Raw genomic sequence first — 21055 nt, 5'->3', positions numbered from 1 at the left:
AAAGATGGTAACGATAACCCTATATGCGAGACAGAATAAGAGACACAGATGCATGGAACAATTTTATGGACTCTGAGGGAGAAGGTGAGGGTGGGACGTTCTGGGAGAATAGCATTGAAACATGTATATTATCATATGTGAAACAGAACACCATTCCATGTTTGATGCATGTGACAAGGGCTCAGGGCCGGGGCAATGGGATGATCCAGAAGGATGGGATGGGGAGGGAGGTGGGTGGGGGGTCCAGGAAGGGGAACACATGTAAACCCATGGCTGATTCATGTCAATGTATGGCAAAAACTATTACAATACTGTAAAGTAATTAGCCCCCAACTAAAATAAATAAATTTATTAAAAAAAAAAAAAAAAAGAAACATTATCAGAACTTGCTTTGTCTTTGAGTAACAAAAGACACAAAATATGATCCATTTATTTTTCTGATCTACTGACTCAACTGTTATTCATTATTTTTGCATTGTAATTTCTGTGGAAACAAGCAATGATCACTCATAATTCATTTCATACTGGCACTTAAATTTGCTTCAGCATTCCTATCCTCTTTTCCTCCCACTTCTACTAACAGAATTATATAGCCACTCAAACTGAGAGCTTTTCTTTTCTTCTTAGGAAAATTACCTTTAATAATAATTTTCAACAAATGAGAAAAGAGAATGGTCACACACAAAAAAAGAGGATGGGTCAAATATTTATTGAGTCAAGAAATGATGACACAAAAGAATGCCTTTGTTTTTAAGAATGCCTTTTTAATAATTACCATTTTTCCTTCTCTGCGAAAACTGACTAGTTAAGAAAATCTGAGTTTACTTCAAATTTTATAAGTAAATAGTAATAATGTTATTTCCCTCAACTGAATTTTGTGTCCATTTTTCTCTTTTACAATAATAGACTAATGGAACAAAACAATGAAACATCTGGGCGAGATTTTATTTTGCTTGGATTCTCAGACCAGCCTCAATTGGAGGCCATCCTTTTTGTGGTCATTTTGATATCCTATCTTTTGAGCCTCCTGGGCAACACAGCCATTATCCTGGTCTCCTGCCTGGACTCCAAACTTCACACACCTATGTATTTCTTCCTCACAAATCTCTCCTTTCTTGACCTTTGCTTAACTACCAGCATCGTCCCCCAGTTATTGTGGAACCTGAAGGGACCAGAGAAGACCATCACATCAACAGGCTGTGCCATACAACTCTATGTGTCCCTCTCACTGGGTTCCACTGAGTGTGTTCTCCTGACCATCATGGCCTTTGATCGCTATGTAGCTGTCTGCAGACCTCTCAATTACACCAGTGTTATGCACCCATCATTTTGCAAGTCCTTAGCAGGAATAGCCTGGCTAAGTGGAGTAGGAAACACTCTTATCCAAGGAACCATCACCCTTCGCCTTCCTCGCTGTGGACATCACCGTGTGCACAACTTCTTATGCGAAGTGCCTGCCATGATCAATTTGGCCTGCTCTGACATCCATGCAAATGAAGTCCAGCTTTTTGTGGCCACATTAGTTCTCCTTCTTCTTCCTGTGGCATTGATGTTGGTCTCTTATGGATTCATCGTGCAAGCAGTGACAAAAATTAAATCATTCCAAGCATGGCGTAAGGCTTTAGGGACCTGTGGTTCCCATCTACTGGTGGTGTCCCTCTTCTTTGGGACCAGCTCAGCCATATACATTCAACCAAAGAGATTCTATGGCCATAGCCAGGGGGAGTTCCTTACACTCTTCTACACTGTTGTAACTCCCACCCTCAACCCCCTCATATATACTCTGAGGAACAAGGATGTGAAAGGAGCCCTGAGACGACTGCTGAGAATAGGACAAAATTCCTAAGGAAAAATCAAGGAAACAGTGACTTTTCATTGAGGAAAATTATTAAGGAGACCTAAGATTAAATAACTACTCCCAGGTGACTGCTTACGTTTCTGTCTGTATTTACCAACAATATGGCTACTATGGTTTAGAAAAAAGAAGCACATTTAGATTCAACTTGAATATATCATGGAACTTCATCTGTATGAATGTGTGTGTTTTATAAACATATTCATACTTTCTTCTACTAAATGTCTTTAAAGGGCCTATCCCAGAATTGGGAGATTTAGTGATCTACCCAATGTGCATGTGCTTACATATTTGATTAGGGAATTAAATAGTGTTTAATATGAACCAGAAAATGGAAAAGTGTACATTAGCATGAGGAAATTATGGTTGTACTTTCTTTGTCAAAGAGCCCTGGTGTGACATTGTTTAAAACATTTTACCACAGTATCCCAATTCTTTCAAGAAAAAAAAAAAATAACAAAACTTGAAAATATGGGCTATTTTTCAGTAATAGACTAGATTTGTGAATCTACTTAAAATGATATTAAGGAAGAAAAAAGTTTGCTTTTAAATGAAAACAATAGAAATAATTGTTAAATAATTATAAAAATTGCTGAATAATTTGATGGAATACTAAAACTTGATGTAATCTAATTTCAAATGGATCAAGGGTCTACAGGGCAAAGCCTTGTATTCAATCTTACTTGATGCTGTATTTCTTCTTCCAGGGTCTCTGTGGTTGTAAAACACATGGGTTCTGAAGCCAGACTTGGTTTGAAACTTTGTCCTTTCTACTCATTAGCTATGTAAAACCTTTTGTTCTTTACTTAATCTCTGTTCCTCAGTTTAATCATCTCACAGTGAAATGAGTTTGCAGTGAAAATTAAATACATTAATTCATGCAATGTACTTAAAAATGATTCATGGCTCTGGTAAGTGCTGAATAAATCTTAAAGATTATTAAATACTTTTGAAAACACTATGGTGTTCTATAACCTCCAAATTCTTCACTCTTCCTCCATCCTTCTTAACTTGTGCTTGGTTTGTTTGTTTGCAATTTTCTTGTATTCTGCATTGTCCTATACATTGCACTTTTCATTATGCTGTAAACACTGAGACCAACCAATATCTCTCTTTACTTCACTTCTCTTTATATCAGCACCAATTTTCACTTCTTAAGAGCCAGTTTAGACTGTGTAATCTGTGCTCTAGAGAATATGATTGATATTTTGGGTCAAAATGCTTGAGTTCAAAACCCAATCTATCAAGCTAATCAAGTAGGTCAGTACTTAATACTTGAGTGGTAACAATAGTTCCTAATTTACATGACTGTTGCGATAAGTAAATCTGAGTTTAGCTCACAGCCTATTATATAGTAATAGAAACCACCCAATAATTAAGGCTTCTTCTACACCACTTTTGTGATTTAAAAACTCATGACAATTTGATACACCTTAACCATTTGATCTCTCTTATAGAGAGAAAGTTTCATCACTTTCTAAAATTATTTTAACAATCTTTAAATAGACTGTTCCTTTCCATCACTCTTTTAACTCAGCATAAAATCTAAATATGAGTTCTACTTTATAGCTAGGTCTACCTGACCCTCACATGAATATCAAAGTCTTCTTAATCTTATTCCATATTGTTATCTTAACTCTTTCCCTCCATCTCATTCACATTCCATTGCCCTAATTCAGATCCTCTATCTTGATTTTAAATAAGTTTACAAGCATATGACCCTGAGCTGAAATAAGTTTATGGATATATTTGGTGTGGAGATTATAGTTGATTCAATGACTGTGAGTGCCTTCAGCTGTGTAATATGCTCTCTGCTTCACAACAGATCTTTATCCCAAGGAGCTCATGCAGTTCACCTTCTAATCTCTTGGACACTTGTTGGTATCTATGACGAATTTCTAAAATCTCCAAACTGGTTTTTCAAACCTTTTTTTCCATGATAAGTTTGATCATTCCATAGAATTATTTTCCACATATAATTCTACTTTTCTAATTTAAATGGCTTCAGATGATTGTTGTCCTTTAGTTGCTAAGCTGAGTGCAACTCTTTTGTGACCCCATGAACTGTAGCCCACCAGGCTCCTCTGTCCATGGGATTTCCCAGGCAAGAATACTGGAGTGGGTTGCCATTTCATTCTCTAGGGGATCTTCCTAGCCCAGGGATGAAACCTGCATCTCCTGCATTGGCAGGCAGATTCTTTACCACTGAGCCACTAATTACTAATGTCAAAAAACAAAAATTCAGCCAATAAATATGAAGATTTAATTGGCTTATTAAGCAAGTCATAAATCAAGTAGTTTCCCACCTACCAAGTAGAGAGAAGCTATACAAAATAGGAGAGGAGAAAAGACTGGATTATTTCAGGTTCAGGTAAACTACCTATGGGGGATGAAAAAGGACTATGTATTAGATTACATCATTGGTGCTGTCAACAAAAATTTAATCAGCCTATCTAAGAAAGAATTGGAAAATTTTATTCAAGCCAAATTTAAGGATTATAACCCAAGAAGAGCATCTCAGAAACCTCAAAGAACTGTTCCCCCATTAAAAGTCAAAACATAGTTTATATAAGTTTCTTGAGACAAGGGCTGTACATCAAATGATATATTCTTGACAGTTTTATAATCAGATTTTAGCACCTTCATGGTGAGTCATATGACCCTAAGCAAGATCAAGAAGAAATGTTGTCTTTTAAGGAGTTATCTTGTCACTGCCCTTTATGGTTGACCAGGTGTTCCTGCCAATGGGACAGGTTTAATCAACACATAAAATAATAAGGCAGACACACAATTCACAGTGTGGGGAAAGAGGAGGCTAAGGGCAGAGAAGAATTTTTATTGTATTGTCAGAAAATATTAAGTTTATTGCAGTGTGCTGACAAGAAAACTCCAGACTGACTAGCTAAAACCTCACTCCTAAAGGAGGCTGTAACTACAATTAGATTAGGTATTGTGTCTTGGTTTACTTTTCTGGGCTTAGCACAGTGACTCCGTTTGGGGCCTGTCATTTCCTTTTTTAAATAAAGTCTTAAGTAGCACAAAATTCCAGGTTCTCCATCATTCGATCTAATTTATCCCTTATCTTCTACAACATGCTGTCATTCATCTTTTGTTCAATTAATATTTAAACACCCAGCAGTTTCTTAATATCCAGGGCAAGTTGTTGAACTTCTAGGTAAAGTTATTCCACTATAGTGAGTGGAACAACAATACCAAGTTCCTAGGGTGGTGAGCGATAAGTGAAGTACCTCATGTAAGATGCTTGGCAGAGTGCCTGGCACCTAGCAAAACTCAGTCCATGTTTACCCACTGATACATTAACAGTAGGAGTACTCATGGGGTGTGATTGAAGTAGAAGAACAACAGTTTTACTCCTTTATCCATCCTGCCTGTACTATGTGGCAATTCTTTCCCTGCTCCTGGATTACATCTTTAGAACGTCTTGTAATTTTTCCAGTCCTTTTCAAATGGTAAAAATGTCAACTTTTAGTAATAAAGTATTTCCACATTAGTAATTAAAATGTCCACTGTCGAGCGACACTTAATTTACATTTAAAGATTCTGTGTTTCCTGAGCTTGAGCCTGTTCCCTGTCTGAGACCTTGCAGTGGGGATCCGAGTGAGGTCAGAGTCCCTGCTTTTCATCTTGTGCACCTTCCTCTATGCCTCTAACTGATAACTGTAATTTCTGAACTTGCCAGGGTAAACCTGTGCAGAGGGAAAAGGTGAATCTAGGCAGGAAAATTTACTTGTCTCCGTAGTCAAAGACTGATCTTTCAGTTTCTCACATTTATGTTATTTTTAGTCAATTATCAGGCACTTACTAATGTGAGGTAATCTAGTTAACTTCATCAGTTATCAGGGGAGTACAAATTGAAATTGTGATATATACAACCAGATTGGCTAAAAATAAAATACAGAAAATATGAAGTTATATTTGTATCTTCAATTCAAATATACATGATTTCTTTTTGTACATTCTTAAATGTACAAACATTCAAGATTACAATTCAACTTGCAGTCTTCAATTACAAATATCACAGAATATATTCATAATTAATAGGTACATATATGTATAATATAGATTATATTATTAGAAATTTAACATGAATATGGCAGAAATGAGAAAACAACACAGCGTTGGGTGGTAAATGAGGGCCGACTTTAAATATCTCTGTGGTTTGGCCTAGATGGAAACAAAAGTGAAAAATCAGAGGGGCAAAACTATCTCTTTCAGGATCATCTCCTAGGACAGCTCCTCTTATGATGTTACAGAGCCTGATAGTAATTGCCATGTTGGGAGAACTGTTTCCATGGAACTTTTCCATATTTGGTGTCTGTGTCTTTCCAGTCTCTCCTGACTTGCTGACCTTCAGGGAGCTCCATCTTAAATAACAGTCCCTAAAACTAGTACATGGGCCTTCAGAGCTCATTTCAAGGTAATGATAATTTGAACTCTATGACTTAAATTTCTTTTTCACAATAAGAGTATCAGTATGCCAAAAAAAAAAAAAGAAAAGAAAAAAAATCTGGAAATGTTCCTCTCTTTTAACTTATTTTACTTATTTTTTTAACTTATTTATTTTTAACTAATTTAAACTTATTTACTTATTTACTTCTTCTGATGCCTTGATTTTATACCTACATCTTAACTTTTAATGGCAAATTGAGATTCTAGTTTAAAGTGGTATTCATCCAGATGAGGAGATCATATGGTACATGGATAATAAATTTTGCATCATAGTGGAATAGAATCCTTCTAGAAGCCTAAAGTAAACATACTGTTATAAGTTTCTGTATAAATAAGGAACCAGTTCATGACTGTGAATTGATCTTTCATAGTATTTCTGTTGAAGTATCGCATGTATGTGTGGGGGAATGTGGCAGGAGTTAAAACACAGGAGAAATTCTCATTTGAGAGGATAAGGAAGCAACCTGCAGGCTGGATTAAAGAGAATCTAAGAAGAGACATGAGTTTGGCTTTTTGTTACTCTATTGATAGGAAAATGAGTACTTTTTAGGGAACTAAATAGATGGAAATTGACCATGAATAACAGAATGGAAGGAACTATGCATGTATGTATGTATTTGTATTTTTGTGCATGCATATGAAGATATATAATTGTGAAAGTGTTTATAAGAAAAATATGTCTATATAATGTAAACTGGTTTGTTCCTTAGAGGTCCTTTTGTATGCTCATTTTACTATTATCTACTTTTGCTATTTTGAGTGATCACTCAGTGACATCATGCTGCTATTGAATGTCTAAATCCCACACCGGACCCTTCCCTTAACTTCTTTCCTTTTCACTGGGTTCTACCAAGTATCAATTTTATGTAATAAGTTAAATCAACACATCTTATATGTAAGAATATATTTTACTTCCATGATTAATTTTCCCGACAAGTAATAAAACAATTTTAGGATATGCAGCTATTAAGGAAGAATTTTGAAACCTGAGTGATTTTCACTGATGACATGTAAAAGCACCTGTTGGTCTTAAACACAAATTACAGTTACAGTCTTTGGGAATAAGCTTTGTATCAGTGAATATACTTTAAACCTTTGTGTTTATAACTGTTTGGACTTTTAAAAGTCCATTAAAAATCCTGGCCTCTTTAAGCTTCCTGAAGATAAAAATTCGACGTGGATTTGAAGTGCATTGAAGCAGCCTTTTTTATCCCACCAAAGACACTTCCTTTCCAGATCCTTATTCCTTCCATCAGAGTCAACCACCTCTTTTTCCAACACACAAGACAGGAAAGCTGACTCCCTTCCTCAACACCACTCACCAAAGATTGCCTTCAAAGGAGGTTTGCTCTGAATATGTTCATGAATTTACATCACTACCAAGTGGTGGGATAAATGAGTTGACTAATCCTTAAAAGAAATACATTTTTGAAATCGTGTGTGCATAATGATTAAATATTTAGATATAAATGTTAATATCATTCCTTTCAATAGCCAAATGTTAGCCATTTTATAGGAAAAATAATCTCTATAATCTCGAGAAGTAGGCTGCTATTTATATATATGAAAATCCTGGGGGAAAAATCCCCGACTCAAAATTACAGCTGAAGAATTGAAATATTATTTACATATATTATTTACATATATTAAACATCAGTATTACTGAGTTTTCCCCATTTAATTTGAATGATTTTTCATAAACTCTAAATTAATCATATGCATTTTATTCTTCTGGTATTCTTTATTTTTTTGTGATAAATTTTATCTAATAGTTATCACTCAAAAAAAAATCTTTCTTCTACAATTAGCCATCATGTGCCTCTCTTTATAGTCTGGGCTTTATTGTCATTTGCTGCAGCTTCTGAAGGACATTGCCAAAATTTATTTTATGGGGCACAGTAATTTCTCTCAGAGTCAGTATCTCAAAGAGGAATTTTAAAGGGTTGATATTGGCTTCCCTGGTGGCTCCGTTAGTAAAGAATCTGCCTGCAATGTAGGAGATGCAGGTTGGATCCCTGGATCAGGAAGATGCCCTGGAGGAGGAAATGGCAGTCCACTCCAGTGTTCTTGCCTGGAGAATCCCATGGACAGAGGAGCCTGGCGGGCTACAGTCCATGGGGTTGTGAGAGTCAGACACGACTTAGCAACTAAACCACCACCATCACCACATGTGAACAGAGGCCAATACATTATCTTTTCTCTAAATTCTTACAATGTTTTCCTCCTTTTTGTGAACAGGGTGATGGGCATGAACAGTAGCGGTGTCAAAGAAGACTTTGTCCTGGTGGGCTTCTCTGATCAGCCCAACCTAGAAAAGATACTCTTTGTGGTTGTTTTGGTATCGTATCTCCTGACTCTGGTGGGAAATACAGTCATTATTCTGATCTCCTCTACAGACTCTAAACTCAGAACACCCAAGTACTTTTTCCTTACTCACCTCTCCCTAGTTGATATCTGCTTTACTACCAGTATTGTCCCCCAGCTGCTGTGGAACCTAAGAGGACCAGCCAAGACCATAACATCCCTGGGCTGTGCTGTCCAGCTCTACGTCTCTCTGGCTCTGGGCTCCACTGAGTGCGTTCTCCTGGCTGTAATGGCTTTTGATCGCTATGCTGCAGTGTGCAAACCTCTCCACTACGCAGCCGTAATGAACCCACGGCTGTGCCAGGCTCTGGCAGGGGTTGCGTGGCTGAGTGGAGTAGGAAACACTCTCACCCAGAGCACTGTCACCCTCTGCCTGCCTCGCTGTGGACACCGGTGGCTTCATCATTTCTTCTGTGAGGTACCCTCAATGATTAAACTTGCATGTGTGGATATCCACTCCAATGAGGTCCAGCTATTCATTGCTTCATTGGTCTTGCTCCTCTTGCCCTTAGCACTGATATTGATGTCCTATGGACATATAGTCAAGGCAGTTATTAGGATCAGGTCAGTCCAGGCCTGGCGCAAAGCCCTGGGGACATGTGGATCCCATTTGATGGTAGTGTCCCTCTTCTACGGGACCATCACAGCTGTTTACATCCAGCCCAACAGCTCTTACGCCCATACATATGGGAAATTCCTCTCCCTCTTCTACACAGTAGTGACTCCAGCCCTCAACCCTCTCATCTACACATTGAGGAATAAAGATGTGAAAGGAGCACTGGGAAGACTTTTTCACAGAGCCAGAGACCTAGGCTCATAAAAAAATGAAGCTAAACATATAGAGGTCGATTTTTTGATGGCGAAATGAAGCTGAAGGTCATCTTGTACATTCTTTCTCTAAAGAAACACTAACCTATAAGGAACACACACAATCATCACAGTCTGCATTATCGTCTGTTACTCGGCCTCAGAATCATTTGTCCCCGCAACTTCTTTCCCAGGCTTCTTTTGGACCGTTTGAAGCAGCTATCTCCCCACACCCTGTAATTGTCCATTATTCACATAATTTGTTTCTTGCCCTCCCTTCCTGCTTTTCTTCAATCTTCCTTCCCCTTTTCCACTGTTCATTCTCATTTTCCAATTGTTCTCTCCTGTATTACCCCTTGCCTTCCCTTCCCTCCTTTTTGTTGCTTCCTTCCTTTCCCCCTTTTTAGCCTTTCATTTCTTTCCATTTTTATGAGGTGCTTAACAACCATTTCCCTGGCTGCTTCTACACTAAATCCCTTCCCAACAGTATTCTAACAATTCCTGGAAACAACTCCGTCTAAAAGTAATTTCCCATTTATCACAATAAAGAGCTTTCATTTGCTGTGTGGTGTCCAGCACAGAGAACAGACTCTAAATGTGTGGATTTTAACTTCACAACTTCCTTTCTGAGCTTGTGCAAGTTTTATTAAAGTTTTTTTGTATCACATTTACTTAGGAGTAAAAAATGAATGAATGTCATTATTATGTTTATTAAAAGATCCAAAAGGCAATGTAGTGTAAGTTCAAGAGGCTTTTCTTTGTTCATTTTGTAATTCAAGTGCCTGACTTAACCTATGATTGTGGAAGCATCCACTTCAAATGTCTTAAAAAGAACCATTGCTAATCACATGAATAGATAAAGAGCCAGGCTGCCCCCAATCCCATACTCTTAGACTCTTTTGTTTCAGAGATCTTGGTTGATTTTAGGTAACTGACAATTTGGGCCACTTGTTTTTCACTTCCTGCTCTTTTAATTCCCTTTCTTATATTTTCACCAATGAAGAGGGAACCCAGAAACCCAAGGCCACCACCTTCAACCTCATTGAAAGCAGAACCCTAGACTTGCTCTCTCTCTATCCAAGATCAGACTTGCCATGTATATTCTTGAACTTGTTAGTAATGAACCTTGTTCTTTTTTCAAGTTTCTCAGTGGTTATTGTTGAGGGCATCTTGCAATCATAAGAACCACAAGGACTAATCCAGCCACAACACTGTTTACCCATAGGCTGAGACCAGCACAAAACAAAAAGTTAAGCATATGCAAAAAGTGATCAATAAATAGCAATTAACATCTTTTCAATCTTCTAATTTTATGATCATAATATTCCTTCTATTTTAGTCTATATATGCTTACTGCTTACAGTTATGTTCAATTTACATAGTCAATAATTAGTTACTCATTTCTGTCTGGATGGAGCTATTCTGAGAGGCTGTCTCCCAGGCCTGAAGTCCTCAGAAAGTCTGCCAAATAAAACGAACTCTAAAGAAAGAAAGAAAGAAAGAGAGAGAAGGAAAGAAAATGAAAAAAGAATCACCTGGAAATGTGGCAAAAATAAGTTAGTCCATTTTTTTTTTTTGGTCTTCATAATATGGAAAAAACATATTTATTTTGTCCACTCAAAAAGTGTGACACATTTGCTTTCATTGGTGACAACAGAGCCAAAGCTGTTATTTCCGAAAGGACAAGTATAGTAGTGTGGCAGTAAACAATATTTGAACTCAGAGACCAGACTCTGTGTCCTGTCTCCATCATTTATTTCCCAGCTGCATAACTCCAGGTAAATCACGAAGCATTTCTAACCCTCATTTTCTCCATTTCTAAAGTGAGGACAGCCTTAGAAGGCATATAGTAAGAATTTGGTCAATGTCAGCTATTATTAATAAACTTTGTTTATCTTGGTGATAAGCATGGTGTCAGACTGAGTGGCCTTGATAGTAAATATATGTTTTCCAGGCATAAATTTTGTGGGTAGTTGCCACTCACAATTCTACTAGTTTCACTTATGAAAATCAAATGAGTTCTGCTTTTGACATCTAACCAAATATGTTGGTAAGTTGTTTCATTCAAACATGCTTTTTTTTCTTTTCATAGACAAGCCAATAGCAATTAGTCTACTGTGATCTAATAATTGTGACTCAATTATAGTATCTAAGTCTTGCTTTGATTTGGGTGGTTTTCCATTGCCAGAGCCTAGGGGAAAATGTATTTGTCATGTAAACTCTGAACAAAGATATCTCTATTCCTAGTACACTTCATACTTGCTTACAGTTCACCTCCCAACCTCCAGACTGGATTCATCTACTGTAATAGTAACAGATGAAGTCTTTATTGGCAAGGTTCTCCCGAAAAGCTGTACCAGCAGGATCCATTAATCACCTGTATAATCATCTATATTTTTTCTTTTAGTTTTTGTAACTATAAGCTCTTTCTCCCTATTATCCTCACAGTTAACCTTTTTAATTTTCACAGTTACTTAATTTCTCACATTAAACCTAAATCAATAAGAAATTTATACTGAAGAAAATGAACCTATGATCTCTACCTTTTAAGAACTCTCCTTAACATGAAAACATGTGCACCAAGAAGTGACAAACCAAGTCATAAATCAACATATAAGTTTATCCCTAATTTACTCAATAAGTAATAATTTATGCACCATTGTATGTTTATCACCGTGAAGAATTAGAATATCCTAGCATTATTGAAGAATAATATATAATATTCCTATAAAATATGTGTCATGATTTATGAAACAATTAAAAATTAATTGAAGATCATGATAGATGCAAAATAAAACAAAAGGGCAAGTATATCGAATATCTATGTGTTTAAGAAATTCCTACTAAAGGATAGATCTATTATAATTGCTTCATAAATCATGAAATTTATTTTATAGGGGATTCCTGGGATTCCCTGGTAACTCAGATGGTAAAGAATCTGCCCGCAATGCAGGAGACCGGGGTTCAATCCCTGGGTTGGAAAGATTCCCCTGGAGAAGGAAATGGCAACCCATTCCAGTATTCTTGCCTGGGAAATCCCATGGACAGAGGAGCCTGGTGGGCTACAGTCCATGGGGTCGCAAAGAGTCAGACATGACTGAGCGACTATCACTTTCACTGTTTACTATGTACTACTTTGAAGGAAGAGATAAAACTGCAAATATATGCGGAATCAAGAAAGTTGCTTTCCAGGAAAGAATATCTTGAATCTCGTAAGGCATCATCTTTGAAGGATGGAAATCACATCATTAGCTTCTAATGATATATATCAAGAATAAAAATAATATGGCACCTTACATTTTGTAACTGTATAAATCTTTGCTGAATAAAAAGTTAAGGTACATTTTTTCAAGCTTAACATATATTTTCTACTATTTTATCCTCATAACCAGCTATCTAAATAGATTTTTTGAAAAATGGTTCTGATTAAACATAGTCAATTTAAGAAAAATATTTATTCCCATTCCTTTCCAAAAACCATAAAAATTGTATTAAATACAAAATTGTATGAATCTGTAAGAACAAATCGAACTGGAGCCAAACAATGAGCAGAGAAGAGATCTATAAACATTAGGCAGATGGGAAGTAGGTGCTTGTGTGCTCAGACGCTTCAGTCATGTCCAACTCTTTACAACACCATGGACTGTAGCCCACCAGGCTCCTCTGTCTATGGGAGTTCTCCAGGTAAGAATACTGGAGTGGGATGCCAGATTCTCTCCAGGGATCATCCTGACCCAGGGATCGAACTTGAGTCTCTTTTTTTATCTTCTGCAATGGCAGGTGGGTTCTTTACCACTAGCAGTGAAAGACAGTAAGTGATTTATAGAAAAAAGTATGACATCTGACTGCTTTTAAAAGATTGGGAGGCAGAAATAAAACATAGCAGCCAACATCCAATGCCTAAGGAAATCCTATTATCTCCAACTTCAAAGATATTCAGAATTTCACCACTTCTCTTGCTAAGACCCTGCTCTGAGTCTCCATCGTCTCTCAGCTAGATTACTGTTTTAGTGTCTATTTTTGTAATCACTTTCATGCTTCCAGGGAATTCTAAGCACAACAGATATTCTGAAATTCAAGGTAAATCATTCATCTTCTTATTTCTCTTTTTAAAGCCCCAAATGTCTAAGCACAGGAAAAGCCCAAATTCTTACAGTGGCATCTCCTGACCTCATCTCCCAACCCGCTCCTGACTCACTCTGCTCAGCCTGTTGGCCTCCATGTTGTTATTAAAATACACCAGGTAAAGCCTTTTCCACTCTCTGGCTGGGAAGCTTTGTACCTGCTTGGCTCACTTCTTCCCCTTCTTCAAGTATTTAAATCTTACCTTCTCAAGGAGAGCGCTCCTGATGGCTCCGTTTAATTCTACCATCTGTCCAGCTCATCCACTGGATACTTCTCTTCCTACTCTGGTTTCTTTCACCCAGAGATCTTTTCCTCTTCTGAAATACTCTACAATATAATTTATTAGGCTTATTTTTTATTATCTTCCTCCTTCCCCTTAAATTTTAACTTCAAATAGACAATGATCTTTGTTATTTGCTGGCGCATTCTAAGTGCATGGAGTGGTACCTAGCACTCTTAAGCAATGAGTGACTATGTTTGAAAATGTTGAAATAATTTACAAATATTCAAGATAAAATCTGCCAGATAAAAAATCTAGAAGAACTGAATGTACTTTCTTGTCATAACAGAAAATGGAGGTAGAGAGGGTATGGAATACTAGCTGCTGCTGTTTGCTTTTTTAAACTATGTAGAAATATTTGACTTCATATTATTTACATATATCTTTGAGAAATCATTGAACAAAAAGTCAAGTCTTATGAAAAATAAAGAGATGCATATAAGGGGAATTTGGTTAAGGTAAAATGTTGGTTTATTTAATTTCAAGCTTTGAAAGTGAATGAAAGTGTTAGTCACTCAGTTGTGTCCAACTCTTTGCAACCTTACGGACTGTAGCCCACCAGGCTCCTCTGTCCATGGGATTCTCCAGGCAAGAACACTGGAGTGGATTGCCATTCCCTTCTCCAGGGCATCTTCCCAATCCAGGGGTCAAACCCGGGTCTCCTGCATTGCAGACTTTAAGCACATTTTTTTCACAGCTGTCAACACATTCTCTTTACATCCCTCAGGAAAACTTCCATGAAGGACACCATAGTTATGTAGAGTTGTTTTGTCCTTATTATTGTTAAAAGTTTAAAATATGTGAAAATCCTAAGACAAGAAATACACACAGTAAGGCTATTCGTGGAGCAAATAAATTTCTCCTTCACTCCTAACTCCACGATTGCACTCTGTTCTTCCTGATATCTTCTGTATTCAAACTAGCACACTTAGGGTATGTGCAAGTGTGTTTTTATACATACATTTATTTATACACGTATGTTGATAGATAAATAAATAGCATCTTGTGTTATCAATACCCTCCTGTAACTTTTTTTCTCTAATATGTGTACCTTAGAGACCATTCTAATTCTGTAGCCATAGACTTGCCTCGTTTATTTTAATAAATACATAATATTACTTTGTAAAGACATATTTAACAACTCCAGGGCTGGTAGTCACTTATGATGCTTGTAGCCTTTTGCTAATGCAAACAATGCTGCAGTAAAGGTCTTTGCACATCTGTCTCTGCATGCCTATGTGAGGATATCTGTCTGGGTGAATTCTGGAAATGGAAATGTTGTGTCAGTAGATGTACATTTTTGCACATAGTATATAGTCTTACAGAGAAGGCAATGGCACCCCACTCCAGTACTCTTGCCTGGAGAATCCCATGGATGGAGGAGCCTGGTAGGCTACAGTCCATGGGGTCGCTAAGAGTCGGACACGACTGAGCGACTTCACTTTCACTTTTCCCTTTCATGCACTGGAGAAGGAAATGGCAACCCACTCCAGTATTCTTGCCTGGAGAATCCCAGGGATGGCGGAGCCTGGTGGGCTGCCGTCTATGGGGTCACACAGAGTCGGACACGACTGAAGCGACTTAGCAGCAGCAGCAGCAGCATATAGTCTTAAAATGCTCTAAAAAAAATCTAAAGCAAAATGGCTTTTCAACATGATATAAAATATTTTGCTGTATGCAATTTGATAAGCAAAAATTATTACCCATTTAATATAATTTGCATTTTTGTATGTATAAGAATAAACCATTTTATCATATATTTGAAAGTCAATCAAAAGCTTGTGTCCTGTACCTTTGCTGTTGTTTCAGTTGGATCATTTTTCTCCATACTGATTTTTTTTTTTAATAATTTACACATATATGTTGAGTTTAGCCTTTTTAGTCTTTCACATGGGACTTCCCTGGTGGCTCAGACAATAAAGAATCTGCCTGCAGTGTGGGAGACCTGGATTCATCCCTGGGTTGGGAAGATTCCCTGGAGAAGGGAATGGCTACCCACTCAGTATTCTTGCCTGGAGAATTCCATGGACAGAGAATATGCTTCACAAATGTTTTTGGAAGTTTTTCACATTTTTTGTTTCATTTTTTGTATTTTATTTGTCTTTACAGAAATTTTTATGTAACAAATGCTTCAACCATTTTAAGCCCTGAGTTTTAGTGATTTTTTGAGTGATTGTAGATCTTTTGCATGCTATTATCTTGTTTCTACACTTAAAGTTTTTATTGTTTTGGAGTTAATTTGAAAGTTGGAATTTATGATCTTTCTTTAAAGATTTTAAAGGTTTCCCTGGTGGCTCAGACGGTAAAGCGTTTGCCTGCAATGTGGGAGACCTGAGTTCAATTCCTGGGTTGGAAAGATCCCCTGGAGAAGGAAATGGCAACCCACTCCAATACTCTTGCCTGAAAAATTCCATGGACTGAGGAGCCTGATAGGCTCCTCCATAAATCATAGCAGCATTATGTCCATTAATTTTCCTACTACATTCGTATTGTGAAAGAAATAAAGAAAGGCTAATACAGCAGAGACACTAGATAAAAACATGATGAATTTTAATTTTGACATTCAAACTGGGGAGTCTGGATTAGTATTGCTCAGTAACTTGGAGGAAGAAAAACTAGATCGAATTTAGAAGCACTAGTTTTATTCCTGGTTGAGAGTCCCTTGGACTGCAAGGAGATCAAACCAGTCAATCCTAAAGGAAATTAGTCCTGAATATTCGTTGAAAGGACTGATGCTGAAGCTGAATCTCCAATACTTTGGCCACCTGATGCAAAGAACTGAGTCACTGGAAATGATCCTGATGTTGGGAAAGATTGAAGGCAGGAGAAGGGGATGACAGTGGATGGGATAGTTGGATGGCATTACCGGCTTGATGGACATGAGTTTGAGCAAGCTCCAGGAGTTGGTGATGGACAGGGAAGCCTGGTGTGCTGCTGCCCACGGAGTCACAAAGAGTTGGACATGAATGGGTGACTGAACAGATTCTGATTCTACTTGGCTGTATATTTGGGGCAAGTTATTTTATTTTTCTGAGTTTTAGAATTATCATTAGCTGAACCTGAATTATCAAAATGTATACCCCTAATTTATACAGTGACTATGACTACCAAATAAATATACATCTTATGTTTATTAAATAGCTTTTATAATAAATATAAATATAGAGTGAGAATGAGGAGCCACTGTGGTGGTGAAACATGAAAAGAATCATAATTTAGAAAGATTACTTTTGCAGCTATACCTACTTGTCCTATTTTTCTCAGAATAGTAAGTATATGTAAAGTATAGTTTTACCTATTTAGTATTGCATATTATTAATATAGTTATTAATATATTGACATACATTAATATAACATACTATATAAAATATAAATTAATCTATAATATATAAAATTATATATAATATCTATACTTTATAATAATGTAATTATCAATATGTATTCATATAATTATTAATATAAAATGATATCAACAACCACTAAATCTTATTGGAATTGATTTGGTTTCCTCTTAGATGACTCTCCATACTGATATGCCCAACGTTTGTGTTTCATTAGAAGCACTGTCCTGGTTGTCTTTGAGGTTGTCTCACCTTCTAGTCCCTCTGGTTTTTTTCTCCTGGACATGCTGGCATCATAAATGTTAATTATGCTGAATCTCAGAGGTTTAAATGGAAGGATGAGCCAAGATAGGAATAGCATGACAACTCCTGGGAGAGCTTCTTGTGGATCTGTGAATTCTATGGATAGCCTTAAATTGGAGTTAACTTCTTGAGGTTGACCCTTCAGTAGGTCAGAGAGAGCCTGGCTGATACTCTGCAGAACTGAGAAGAAATGCAAACAGAAAACCAAAGTCTGGGTATTATGGTATTATGTTTCAGCCACAGGTCAGTCTCCCATAACTCCCCCACTCTGTCATGCACTGAACAACCAATGAATTACAACTCAACATCAAGTAAGTGCAGAAGGAATTTGGGGAGGTAAGGATAGTAAAAAATCAAAAGTCACTTTGCTTTGTCATTGGTTGCTTTATAAGATGGAGTAAAGGGACCATTCAGCGGTAGAACACTAAGTGATTTTCTTTTAAATTTAAAACGTTGATTCCACAGATGCATATATTTTTGCTTGAGAGAACAATGAAATCAGGAAAAGTGTACAGACCTAGGATTCAAAATCTTATTTTATTCAAATTTTTGCTTCTGAATTTTCTAGGTTTATATACTTGGGTAAGTCCTGTAACTTCTTGCTGCCCAAGTTTCTTCTCTTCTATCATTAAAAAAAATCCTTTTTACTTTAGAAGGTTATTATGAGAACAAAACAAACATACATGTGAGGAAGATTGCTATATGAGTAACAAAGCAAATATATATGTGTACATATGTATATGGTTACATATATGTTTATGGAAAATCTGATATATTCTGGTGTTTCTAAATCCTAGGTATACATTATTTTATTATGAGGAAAGCTATGGGAAAATATAAATTTACTATTAGTGTTAGGTACCTTTGGGACTTTATATTTTCATTTAAATATTTTTAGGTGTACCTTTTTTATCACTTTTCTAGATTAAAACTGCTATTTGTATTACAAAGTGTGTGAACAGCAAAATATTGATTTTGTGTAGATAGCAATTGAGCTCTGAAGGTCCTACTATTCAAACAAATCAAAGACTGCGTAAATCTATGACAATTTAGAATAAAGGAATCTGATAGGCAGAGAGGACGGCATTGAGATCACAGCAAAGATCCTCAGACAATATCTAAAATAAATCAGAGGTGAAATGAATACTTAAATATTGTTTTTATTTTGTCATAACATATTATATTCAAATCATGCTTATGAAGTTGTAAAAGAGTATATCAGGATGCAAACCTCTATAAAAATGGCCCATGTTTCCTTAAGCCATGTTTTAAGATACTTCTTTCTTGCTGCCCTTTCATTCCTTTGCAGGTCCTGTTTGCTGGAGAAGCACAGATTCTTCTGTCTCCCTAGCTCCATTTTCTCATCCTCTGGGGGGTTCATCAGCATTTCCTTTAACTTCCTATTTAGACAAATTAAACTCTACTAATCCCATAATTTTCATACACAACCAGAAAGGCAAAAACTCCCCTCAGCCCTTTCCAGGCAAATTAACAACTATCGGATTTGGACTCAGCCCTGTAATCTTTGCATCCTGTTTCTGTTTCTCTCTCCTGTTGCGTATTCAGAAGACACATTTAACTGATCATCTGCAATGTGCTAGACAAAAGAGTACGCTCTTTCTGTCTATGTATATCTTTTCTCTTTCATTCCCATTTTCCTTTCTTTTTTCTAAATAATTCTATTGATTCTACTTTTTTTCTTTTGGTCCTTGCCACATAGCATGAGAGTTCTTAGCTCCCTGACCAGGGATCCAACCAGTACCTCCTGCAGTGGAAGCACAGAGTCTTAACCACTGGACCACCAAGAAGTTCCCTCTTTCCATATTTTCTTTCTTCATTTTTCCCTCTCTTTACTTATCTGTTGCTATCATTTTATCATCATTTATTTTATCACTATGTTTTTATGTACCTTCAATGTTTAGGAATGCTGTCATGTATTCTGAAAACCAATAAAACATGCTACATATTTTCCTTTTAAAATTTTTACTCTTCCTGGAGTAAGTATGTGATTTGATTTTATTCATAACAGTCCAAGCTTATCTCAGAAACTTAAAGGCATGCTGGATCCATTTAGAGGGATATAAGAGAAAATAATAAAGATTGAGAAAATAGCATGGCAGTAATCTGTGAAAGGTAGGAGAAAATTTTCAGCTTTCCTTAGATTTAAAAATAGTGTCTGAATTCAGATAACTACAAAATGAGATCCTGAGTCTTTATTTAGCAAGAAAGCAATTCAGATAGGGTGAATTCTACAATTGTATCTTTTATGATTCTAATTGGAAATACTCATGTGCCCATTGAGGGGCATCCTTCTATAAAGTAACCCTGCAACACATGAGTGATTTTTCTTTGATCAAAATAGATGAGGCAAAATTTGGTTCAGAAATTATGTATAAAGATAAAAATGTTTCTCAATGTTGAATCAGGATCCTATGTTTTATTTCTATAATTCTCTAATCAACTGGCAATAATATCTGTGCCATTTCTTTGCAAATAAAATATAATGCCAAGCATAATCATATTTCCAAGACTCTATTCCTAAAGTCTCACTATCATACAATAAGAAATGGGAGAAAAAAAGATATTGGATAAGACCAGTTTTAAAAGAAGAGTGTTATTTTATATATAAGGATAGGATTTATAAGGGGGAGTCTCAGAAGATAATCAACTTGATTTTCCATAGAAGTTCACAGGCACTTGAAAATTTCCAGAAACATTTTCATATAATTTTACCATGTAAGTAGCCCTACTAATATTTCAGCTACTGCTTATATTTCCCTTAATATTATATAGTTTTTTCTTGATCCGATTATCATGCAAGCAGTATGGAGTTTGAAGTGGCATTCAAAATCCATTGATTTTGATAAGTAAAATAAATGTATTTATTGATTGATTAGTTGCATCATTTTGGGAATTATCAGAAAAGCCTTAAAATATTTGCTCTAAGGGTAAAACAGGGCGTATTTAAACTGTTTTAGTTTTGGGGTATGAAATGAAAAAGTAAAGATGTATCTGGTTTCTGTTGTGGTGAAATAGCAATGAAACGGATTGAGGTCATAAAAGAAAAAAATAATAAATTCAAGGGTGCTAACATAATTTAACATATAGGAAATCCAAAGGGAAGAGGTTCACAGTTGTTGGTTTCAATTGAATTAAAGTTAATTAAAATGTAGTAAATGCTTATTATGTTTAACATACACTCTTGCCTCTATCACATGCCTACTCTTTAAGAGTATACAATCCATCCGGTCAGGAAAATAGGACAGGTACAGAAACAAAAACAAATTATATATATATATATATAATTTTTATAAAATATGCAGTGTACCAAAAGAGAATTACAAATAAAGTGCTCTAGAGAATTAGAAAAGGAGTGCTTAGTCACTCAGCTGTGTCCAACTCTTTGTGACCCCATGAACTATAGCCCACCAGGCTCCTCTGTCCATGGGATTTTTCAGGCAAGAAAAATAGTGGGTTGCCATTTCCTTCTCCAGGAGATCTTCCCAAGAC

The 21055-nt window shown here is 36.3% G+C and overlaps 2 protein-coding genes across 4 annotated transcripts in view; both read left to right on the top strand.

Moving 5' to 3' along the window:
• LOC145518454 (olfactory receptor 2G3-like) overlaps nucleotides 1–2799 on the top strand; it is a 181865-nt gene extending 179066 nt beyond the window's left edge. For 2 of the 3 annotated variants that reach the window (XM_081523078.1, XM_081523077.1), the window contains exon 5: nucleotides 907–2317. In XM_081523078.1, the coding sequence (XP_081379204.1) occupies nucleotides 907–1846 (940 nt within the window). In that variant the 3' untranslated portion in view covers nucleotides 1847–2317. Of the gene's footprint in view, nucleotides 1–906 lie in introns of all 3 variants that reach the window. The other variant, XM_081523076.1, reaches the window with a different exon arrangement.
• Nucleotides 2800–8567: 5768 nt separating this feature from the next.
• Nucleotides 8568–9509, top strand: LOC145519039 (olfactory receptor 2G3-like). Its single transcript, XM_081524279.1, has one exon. It carries the CDS (start codon nucleotides 8568–8570, stop codon nucleotides 9507–9509), a length of 942 nt encoding a protein of 313 aa, XP_081380405.1.
• The last annotated feature ends 11546 nt before the right edge of the window (nucleotides 9510–21055 follow it).

The sequence above is a fragment of the Giraffa tippelskirchi genome, chromosome 8, assembly GCF_054371585.1.
Source record: "Giraffa tippelskirchi isolate mGirTip1 chromosome 8, T2T-mGirTip1v1.2.pri, whole genome shotgun sequence".
NCBI classification, from domain to species: Eukaryota; Metazoa; Chordata; class Mammalia; order Artiodactyla; family Giraffidae; genus Giraffa; species Giraffa tippelskirchi.
The sequence above is the reverse complement of the archived record's forward strand: the minus strand, read 5'-3'. Positions and strand labels throughout refer to the sequence as shown.

What these genes read in the sequence shown, in the direction of transcription:
- LOC145519039 (XM_081524279.1), top strand. Translation starts at nt 8,568, where the DNA reads ATGGGCATGAACAGTAGCGGTGTCAAAGAAGACTTTGTCCTGGTGGGC.